The sequence below is a fragment of the Felis catus genome, chromosome D2 (assembly GCF_018350175.1).
Source record: "Felis catus isolate Fca126 chromosome D2, F.catus_Fca126_mat1.0, whole genome shotgun sequence".
Classification (NCBI taxonomy): domain Eukaryota; kingdom Metazoa; phylum Chordata; class Mammalia; order Carnivora; family Felidae; genus Felis; species Felis catus.
In genome coordinates, this window is record NC_058378.1 from 60,668,372 (window position 1) to 60,677,328 (window position 8,957).

Sequence of the window (8,957 nt, forward strand, 5' to 3'; positions counted from 1 at the left end):
ACCAGTCACAGATCTTCAGCCTCAGAGTCCCTACTTTAGGTAATCCTGTACTGATCTTGCTGCCACTGAAAGTGTTCAAACACAGTTGGGAGCTATATAAAAGGAAATTTCCTACATTGGAGGAAGTTTGAACTATTAAGATTTTGGATGCCATTTCAAAAAACTTTTTTTTCTTTCTTTTTTGGGGGCGGAGGGGCAGAGGGAGAGAGAGAATGTTAGGCAGCTTCCATGCCCAGCGCAGAGCCCAACCGTGGGGCTGGATCTCACGACCGTGAGATCATGAGGCGAAATCAAGAGTGCCTTCGCTTAACCGCCTGAGCCACCCAGACGCCCCTGGATGCCTTTTCAATTCTAATATTACAAATCTCCGTGATGGATGAGCAAGACCTGAGTCTCCCAGATAAACACCTCTTTTTCTTCATTCTTCCCAGAACTCTGGAGCTCAGATCTGAAAATCTGGCCCTCTGTGACCCGGGCATTTATAGAGTAAGATTTAGGTTCAGATGGTCTCTTCCAGAGGGGGAGGCTGAGTAAGAGAGACTGAGCAAGAAAGGATTATGGAGTCTCCTTGAGGCTCCACAAGGGCCGCCAGATGGCGCCCCGGGACCGACTGCAAGATCAATTTCCTTCTCCCCTAACTCTTCCCGTCAGTGGGGCCCCGCTCCGGGCGGACCGGAGGGCTGGGGCCCGCCAGCTTCCCCCTGGGGTTCCCCGGCTTCAGAGGTGACCAAGCATTAGGTCCAGCAGATAAGCCGAGTAGCAGCGGGGACTGTCAACCGTCTGGGGCAGGCAGGGTGGGTGAGGAGACCGGAGCCGGGGCCCTTGGCCGGAGGATGCTTCTTGGTCAGAGAATCCAGCCTCAGGCAGGTCCCCAAGCCAGAGCTCGCGCTTTAGCTGACAGTCAACCTCGCTCCAGGCTCCCGGGGCGCAGCTAATAGTTCCCCTCTGAGGGGCGCGCCTGAGTCGCTCATGATTGGCTGCACGAGTCCGGAGTTAAACTTTCAGCCAATGAAAAAGGGCACGGGGCGTGACGCACGGGAACGTCACGGGAATTCCCCCCTCCCGGGGGTGGAAAAGGGGCTTTCCCGGTTGGAGCCTCAGTGGCTGTGGAGAGGTGACGCGACCTGTCCAAGGTGGGTCGGGCCGGGAGAGAAGCCGGAATCGGATCTGCCGCCGCGGTGAGTGGCGGGTTCAAACCCCTGAGTGGCTAGGACACGGCGAAGGGCGGAAGGAGGGCCTTTAACTGACCGAGTCCCAGGGCTGGAGAGCGGCTTATGCACGCGCGCGCGCGCACACACACACACACACACACACACACACACACACACACAGTACGCACACAAACAAGACACATGGATACCCATCGACATCCTATAAAAAAACACGCGGAGCCATACGTGCACCTACGCGTGTGCTGGCGAGTGCACAGCATTGTCCATTCACTCAGAATGCACATATGCACACGCAAACATGCTCACCCGTGCACAGGTGCCTGGACCCATACTTTTCACGCACAAACTCAAATATGTTCACCTGTGCTCTTATATATCAAGACAAGCTTAGACGCCTCCACAATGAGAAGTTTAAGGACGCTCACCTGTACACAGCCATGCTCACTTGCACATGCATATTGACACTACGCACACACAACATTCACGCAAGCACATGGGACAACACACACTCTGTACGTGTGCTAGAGACACACACCAGTATCATGCACGGATACGGGACTGGGGCAGGGGGCGTGGGCACCCAGAGCAGGTGTGGTGCGGGAATCCAACGGCTGTTGACGTTTTGGGGAGAGGTAACAGAAGACCCCATCTCAAGAAACAGACACCTTTCGTTCCCCCGCCCAGCGGCCCCAGAGTCCGTTCTTGGGGCAGAACCCTGGGGCCCCCCACTGGGAAGAGCCCCCGCCTACAGGCCTTCGGAAAGGAGGCCTTCCTACAGCAGGAATGTCCCCACAAAAGCCCCCGGGTGAATCAGCCGTGGCCTCTCTCGGGGTAGAAAATCCCAAGGTTGCTCCAGGACGGGGGAGGCGAAGGGGGCGGGAGGCGGGCCTGGCCCCGGCCTAAGAGCGTCCTCCGGCCTAGAAAGACCCTCCAGTCCCGGGAGCCCGCCCTGACATGAGGGGGTGGGGACCAACACCCGAGGACGCTTCCCTGGGTCTGGTTGCCCCTCTGCCCGAAGAGAGGCTACCAGAGCTCGCCGGCCAGCAACGACTTCGTGCCCCTCCCGCCTCGGGGGCGTGGCTAGTGGCGTCATTTCCAGGCCCGCCCCCCTCCGGCCCCGCCTCCCTCTGGTATTTTCGGGACTTTCCTAAGCTGTTCTAACTTTCCTGCCGCTTCTCCGGCCCAACCCAGCCCAGCTCCGGATCTCGTTCTCCACCGGATCTCGCCCGCCACACCCGGACGGGTGGCTGGAAGAGATCAGACCCTCCCCCAAATCTGGGCTCCCCTTGCCCCCCCAACTCCTGCCCTGATCTGTCTCTCCCCTTCCCCCGCCAGTCCCTCCCCCCTCCCCCCCTAAGGCGGACGCCTGAAACTCTGGGAAACAGAACCCGGCCGGAGCCACCAGACAGAGCCGGGCCTAGCCCAGAGACATGGAAAGTTGCTACGACCCAGTGAGTCACACCTGGCCCTGAAGCCAGCCGGCTACCCCCATGTCTGTCTGCTTGTCTGCCTGTCTGTCGGAGTCCTCTCTGCTTCCCTACACCTGTAATGCCCTCTCATTATCTCAACCTGCCTGTCAGTCTCTATCTGCAAACTGCTTCTACTAGGAGCTTTTTTAACGGCCTTGGGAGGAAAGGGAGTGGTTACTCAGGGCTGGGAAGTGGAGGGCTCTGGGGTGGCTCAGAATCAGTTGCCACCCCAGTCTGTCTCCAAACCAGGGTCTGGATGGCATGATTGAATATGATGATTTCAAATTCGACCCATCCATTGTGGAGCCCAAGGAGCCAGCCCCAGAGACAGGTTAGTAAGTTCCTAACCTTCCCATGTCCTAGAGAGAGCGGGAGGGAGGAGCATGTGCCCTCTGCCTTGGGAATGGGCTCAGAAATCCTGGCTCAACAAGGCCCCTCTCTCCCCAGCTGATGGCCCCTACCTGGTAATAGTGGAGCAGCCTAAACAGGTGAGTGAATGGAAGGGATGGTGTGGGATGACTTCAGCCTTGGGGACAAGTGGGGTAGTTGTAGTTGGGTGGCCATGGGGAGGGTCACTGACCAGAGGACACTTCAGGTTGGGATGGTTGACTGCTGCTAATCACAGTGGTTGTGTTGTGGTTCAGGAGAGACGCTGCCAATTATTATGGTCACTGCTGGCTGGCAGCGTGGCTGGCTGGGGGGGTGGGGGTCTCTCCTGGTCACAATATCAATCTGCCCTGGGACCTTCAGCGTGGCTTCCGATTTCGATATGGCTGTGAAGGCCCCTCCCATGGAGGATTGCCAGGTGCCTCCAGTGAGAAGGGCCGGAAGACTTATCCCACAGTCAAGGTGAGTTAGGATGGTGCTGGAGGGTGGGCTAGTGGATAGTGTGTTCAGGGACATCACTGACAGCCCTCACCTCCCCTAGATCTGTAACTACGAGGGACCAGCCAAGATCGAGGTGGACCTGGTAACGCACAGTGACCCGCCTCGTGCTCATGCCCACAGCCTGGTGGGCAAGCAATGCTCGGAGCTGGGGGTCTGCGCCGTGTCTGTGGGGCCCAAGGACATGACTGCCCAGTAGGTGCCCCTCCGTCCTAGGCCCACCTGTCCTAGGCCCCAGCCCACTTCTATGAGCTTAGCATCTGACCAAGGGGAGAGACTTAGGTTGGCCCCAGAACCCAAGGCCCCAAGTAAAAACCAGGAAAGCTTCCTGGAGGAAGTAGGGCTGAGCTGAGCCCTGGCAGTGGGGAGGGTGCTTCAGGAAGGAAATGCCTGCTAAGCTCTGACTCCCACTCCCCCACTCAGATTTAACAACCTGGGCGTCCTGCATGTGACCAAGAAGAACATGATGGAGATTATGATACAAAAACTTCAGAGGCAGCGACTCCGCTCCAGGCCCCAGGGCCTTACGGGTATTGAGTGGGGGAAGCACTTGTAGGGAGAGAGGGAGTCATGGGAGGTGGTCATGGAAGGAATGGAGAAGGAGGAGTGCCAGGGTCACGTGTACATCCACCGCACAGAGGCCGAGCGGCGGGAGCTGGAGCAGGAGGCTAAGGAGCTGAAGAAGGTGATGGACCTGAGCATTGTGAGGCTGCGCTTCTCTGCCTTCCTTCGAGCCAGTGATGGCTCCTTCTCCCTGCCCCTGAAGCCAGTCATTTCCCAGCCCATCCACGACAGCAGTGAGTATCCTGACCATCTGGGGTGCCAGGGCTAGGTGCCAGAGGAAGCATGGGGGGCAATTTCAGGCTGTGGAGTCCGGCCTGAGTTTCAACTTGACCCACCACATATGAGCTGAGTGATCTTGAGTAAGTCATTTCCCCTGAGTATGGCTTCCACCTTGGGTAAATGAAGATACTAGTAGTTTCTGTACCTCTTAGGGTTGTTCAAATAATAATGTAAAACACTTGGCTCCATAAATGGGGCCATGACTATTATGTCAGCTCAAGTAATTGATATCCCACCCCCACAGAGTCTCCTGGGGCCTCAAACCTGAAGATTTCTCGAATGGACAAGACAGCTGGCTCTGTGCGGGGTGGAGATGAGGTTTATCTGCTTTGTGACAAGGTGCAGAAAGGTGAGACTGGACCCCAGGCTGGGACTTAGGGACGCTGGGTATCAAGATGGGGAGCCAGGGCAGCTCTAGGATAAAAGGCCCTGGAGATTCTACTAGGAGGTGTGGCCAAGCTTCAATTTCCCTTATAGATGACATTGAGGTTCGGTTCTACGAGGATGATGAGAATGGATGGCAGGCCTTTGGGGATTTCTCTCCCACAGATGTTCATAAACAGGTACCCTAGGGCCAGGGCCAGGGCTGGGGGCTGAACTAGACCAAGGCCTCAATGACACCTTATGCCCTCCTCCCCCCCTGCCAGTATGCCATTGTGTTCCGGACACCACCCTATCACAAGATGAAGATTGAGCGTCCTGTAACCGTGTTCCTGCAACTGAAACGCAAGCGTGGGGGGGATGTCTCGGACTCCAAACAGTTCACCTATTACCCTCTGGTGGAAGGTGGAGCTGGAATTAAGATGGGGGCTGGGCTGGAGTGTCCCCAGACTAGATCAGGGGACCCATGAGTCAAGTCAGGAGTGGAGAAGGGCCCAGGAAGAGGTGGTCCTAGAAGCTAGCCTGAGGGCTTTTGGAGGGAGGGCCATGACCTTACTGGGGACAGAGTTCTTGAGGCTTGGTGCAGGAGTTGGGGTTTTAACATCTCATTTCCCTCTGGCCCCAGACAAGGAAGAGGTGCAGCGGAAGCGAAGGAAAGCCTTGCCCACCTTCTCCCAGCACTTCGGGGGTGGCTCCCACATGGGTGGAGGCTCTGGGGGCTCAGCCGGAGGTTACGGAGGAGCTGGAGGAGGAGGTGAGGGGGGGGGGTGCTGGTGGCGGGAAGGGGGATGGAGGAGGGAGGGATAAGGGGGAGAGAAGTTGTGGGGTAAAAAATCGGGGAGAGTCCTGGATGGTGCCTTATACCCACAGCCCGGCCTATATCCACAGGTGGCAGCCTCGGCTTTTTCCCCTCCTCCTTGGCCTATAGCCCCTACCCGTCCGGCTCGGCCCCGATGGGCTGCTACCCGGGAGGCGGGGGCGGGGCGCAGATGGCCGCCGAGGCGCCTGGCGTGGATGCCGGGGAGGAAGCAGCAGAGCCGAGCGCGTCCCCTCTGACCCCCCAGCGCGAACCGCTGACCCCGGAGCTGCTGCAGCGAGGTACGGCCCCTAAAATCCGGGCGGTCAGGGCGCTTCGGGTGGGGACCAAGCCCGCGCCCACGTCCCTGTTGCCCCCAGCCCGGGAGTACAACGCACGCCTCTTCGGCCTGGCGCAGCGCAGCGCCCGAGCCCTGCTCGACTACGGCGTCACGGCGGACGCGCGCGCGCTGCTGGCGGGACAGCGCCACCTGCTGACAGCTCAAGACGAGAACGGAGACACGTAGGTGGGGGAAGGGAGGGAGAGCGACCCGGGCTCCCTTGGGAGGGGGGTGGGAGGGGGGTCCGGGACTTGGAGCTCGACGGTAGGTCGGGGTACGGGGCGGGAAAGGACCCTGCAAAGAGCCAGAGCCGTGGAGTCAGACAGACCTGGTTCCAAGTCCGGCTTCATTATGTACTAGTTTTGCTCAAGGTGCTTGATCTCTCCACCTTTCGGTTTTGTTGACTGTTAAAAGAGCAAGATGATAGTACTTATATACTGCACAAGGTGCTCGGGAGGATTAAGTTCAGAGGCAGCGATGTCCTTGGAGATGTCTGGGCTCCAGAAGCCCTAGGCACGGAGATTATGGAGGCGGTGGGGTTTTGGAGGTAGAGGGTGCTCTGAGTGGCTGGGCTTACTAGGCCAGAGTCTCACTCCCCAACCCTCAGGCCGCTGCACCTAGCCATCATCCACGGGCAGACCAGTGTCATCGAGCAGATAGCCCATGTCATCTACCATGCCCGGCACCTTGGTGTTGTCAACCTCACCAATCACTTGCACCAGGTGAGGGGCACCAATTGGTGAGGGGCAGGAGTTGGAAGGCACGTGGGCCTAGGCCAGGGGTGGGCCTGGCTTACTCTGCCTGCCTTTCCAGACGCCGCTGCACCTGGCAGTGATCACTGGGCAGACAGGCGTGGTGAGCTTCCTGCTGCAGGTGGGCGCAGACCCGGCACTACTGGATCGGCATGGAGACTCCGCAGTGCACCTAGCGCTCCGGGCTGGTGCCAGTGCCCCTGAACTGCTGCGCGTCCTTCTGCGCAGTGGGGTTCCCGCTGTTCCCCAGCTGTTGCACATGCCAGACTTTGAGGGTGAGTTCATCACCTCATGTGGACCGGGGGGCAAAGGTGTGGGGACCAGGGAGGGTACCTGGTGAGTGCCTAGAGTGAACGTGAGGTGTCAGGGGCCACGATGGGGTCACAGCTGTAGGCGAAGTATCTATGTTCCTAGGCCTGTACCCAGTACACCTGGCGGTCCGTGCCCGAAGCCCCGAGTGCCTGGATCTGCTGGTGGACAATGGGGCTGAAGTGGAGGCTGCAGAGCGGCAGGGGGGCCGAACAGCCCTGCATTTAGCCACAGAGATGGAGGAGCTGGGGTTGGTCACACATCTGGTTACCAAGGTGGGACTGAGGATTGCTGAAGGGGTGGGGCCAAGGGTTGTGGAGGAACCAAGGACAGTGAAGATGCAGGGGGAGAGGCGGCCAGTGAGTGGTGCCATCAACCACTCCCTTGAACCCCACAGCTCCGTGCCAATGTGAATGCCCGCACCTTTGCGGGAAACACACCCCTACACCTGGCAGCTGGACTGGGATCTCCCACCCTCACCCGTCTCCTTCTAAAGGCCGGTGAGCCTCATCCTTGGGACATATGAACAGGGCTGAGGGGAGGAAAAGGGGTGCCTACCAGTCCCCCCACTTGGCAGTTCTTAATGTGGGCTCTCACTGTACCTCCCCACAACTACCTCCCTCCTCAGGTGCTGACATCCACGCAGAGAATGAGGAGCCCCTGTGCCCACTGCCTTCGCCCCCCACCTCTGGTAGTGACTCAGATTCTGAGGGACCTGAGAGGGACACCCGAGGCAGCTTCCGGGGCCACACACCTCTTGACCTCACTCGCAGCACCAAGGTGAGGCTAGCCTGGAACTAGAAGCACCAGGGAATAGAGCACCTGGGCTTAGGGCTGGGGCCCAGATGACTGGCACCTGGGCTTGAGGACTGGGGTGGGAGGTCATCAAACTGAGGCTGTCTCCCCAGGTGAAGACCTTGCTGCTAAATGCTGCTCAGGACACCACAGCACCCCCCCTGACCCCTCCCAGCCCTGCAGGTGAGATATCTTCACCCACTGCCAGATTTCAGACCCTTGCTCACAGAGGGCTCTTCTTCAGGACCTCTGAAGGAGCTGGGGGGGTGGGGGGGGTGTCCCTTGCTCCATTCCTGTTGCCACCCACTGCCCTAGTACTCTGTCCGTCTTGTCTATCAGATTACCTTGAGAAAGAAGTGTCTGCCTGAGCCCATCTCTGGGCGTACCAGACACATCTGTATGTTCCCATCAGGGCCAGAGCTGCCCCTTGAGGATACAGTCCTACAGAACCTGGAGCATCTGCTAGATGGGCCAGGAGCCCAGGGCAGCTGGGCAGAGCTGGCAGAACGGCTGGGGCTGCGCAGTCTGGTGGATACATATCGGAAGACAGCTTCACCCAGCGGCAGCCTCCTGCGCAGTTACAAGGTCAGTTGGTCCCCATCCCTTGCTGCATGCCTGGCTTCCTTCCCCCAGTCTCAGATCCCAGATGCTCCCTTGGCCCCAGGGCTCCTGCCCCCACACTCAGACTCATGCCTCTTCCTTCTCCCCAGCTGGCTGGTGGGGACTTGGCGGGCCTGCTGGATGCCCTGTCTGAAATGGGCCTGGAGGAAGGAGTGAAGCTGCTGAGGGGCCCTGAGGCCCGAGACAAGCTGCCCAGCACAGGTAAAGGGTTCCCACCTGGTAGGCTGGTCTGGGCCTGGACAGTGGGAGGCCTGAGACCTTGACTGTTCCCTATCCCCTTCCCCGTGCACACTCGCCTAGCAGAGGTGAAAGAGGACAGTGCATACGGGAGCCAGTCGGTGGAACAGGAGACAGAGAAGCTGGGCTCACCCCCTGAGCCACCAGGAGGGCTCTGCCACGGGCACCCCCAGCCTCAGGTGCACTGAAATGCTGCCCACCCACCAGCTCCCCTCCCTGGGCCCCTCTGTACAGCATCCCTACCTATTCTAGTTCTTATTTAACACCCCATGCCCACCCCTCAGTTGGGGCAAATAAAGATTCTCATGGGAAAGGGAGGGTGCTTGGCTCCCTCCCTAACTTATAGCAACCCCTGAT

At 59.0% G+C, this 8,957-nt stretch overlaps 1 protein-coding gene across 2 annotated transcripts; it reads left to right on the forward strand.

Moving 5' to 3' along the window:
* The first annotated feature begins 1,044 nt into the window (after positions 1 to 1,044).
* On the forward strand, positions 1,045 to 8,949 carry NFKB2 (nuclear factor kappa B subunit 2). 2 transcript variants are annotated; one of them, XM_006938132.5, is made up of 23 exons: positions 1,045 to 1,178; positions 2,508 to 2,623; positions 2,891 to 2,972; positions 3,089 to 3,129; positions 3,392 to 3,490; positions 3,570 to 3,721; positions 3,950 to 4,056; positions 4,165 to 4,323; positions 4,614 to 4,718; positions 4,847 to 4,932; positions 5,017 to 5,155; positions 5,376 to 5,504; positions 5,639 to 5,848; positions 5,927 to 6,068; positions 6,494 to 6,608; positions 6,700 to 6,913; positions 7,053 to 7,222; positions 7,345 to 7,447; positions 7,576 to 7,727; positions 7,856 to 7,925; positions 8,155 to 8,327; positions 8,453 to 8,564; positions 8,667 to 8,949. In XM_006938132.5, exons 2-23 carry the CDS (start codon positions 2,603 to 2,605, stop codon positions 8,786 to 8,788), a joined length of 2,703 nt encoding a protein of 900 aa, XP_006938194.2. In that variant the 5' UTR covers positions 1,045 to 1,178; positions 2,508 to 2,602; the 3' UTR covers positions 8,789 to 8,949. The 2 variants fall into 2 exon arrangements, with proteins under 2 accessions (XP_006938194.2, XP_006938193.2); XM_006938131.5 differs by lacking the exon at positions 1,045 to 1,178 and having other exon boundaries at positions 2,189 to 2,623.
* The last annotated feature ends 8 nt before the right edge of the window (positions 8,950 to 8,957 follow it).

Bases quoted from the DNA above. Each gene is read 5' to 3' on its own strand.
- NFKB2 (XM_006938132.5), top strand. From the start codon at position 2,603: ATGGAAAGTTGCTACGACCCA. The intron at 4,933-5,016 runs GTACCCTAGGGC...CCCCCCTGCCAG, and splicing joins CCACAGATGTTCATAAACAG to TATGCCATTGTGTTCCGGAC. The intron at 7,926-8,154 runs GTGAGATATCTT...TGTTCCCATCAG, and splicing joins GACCCCTCCCAGCCCTGCAG to GGCCAGAGCTGCCCCTTGAG.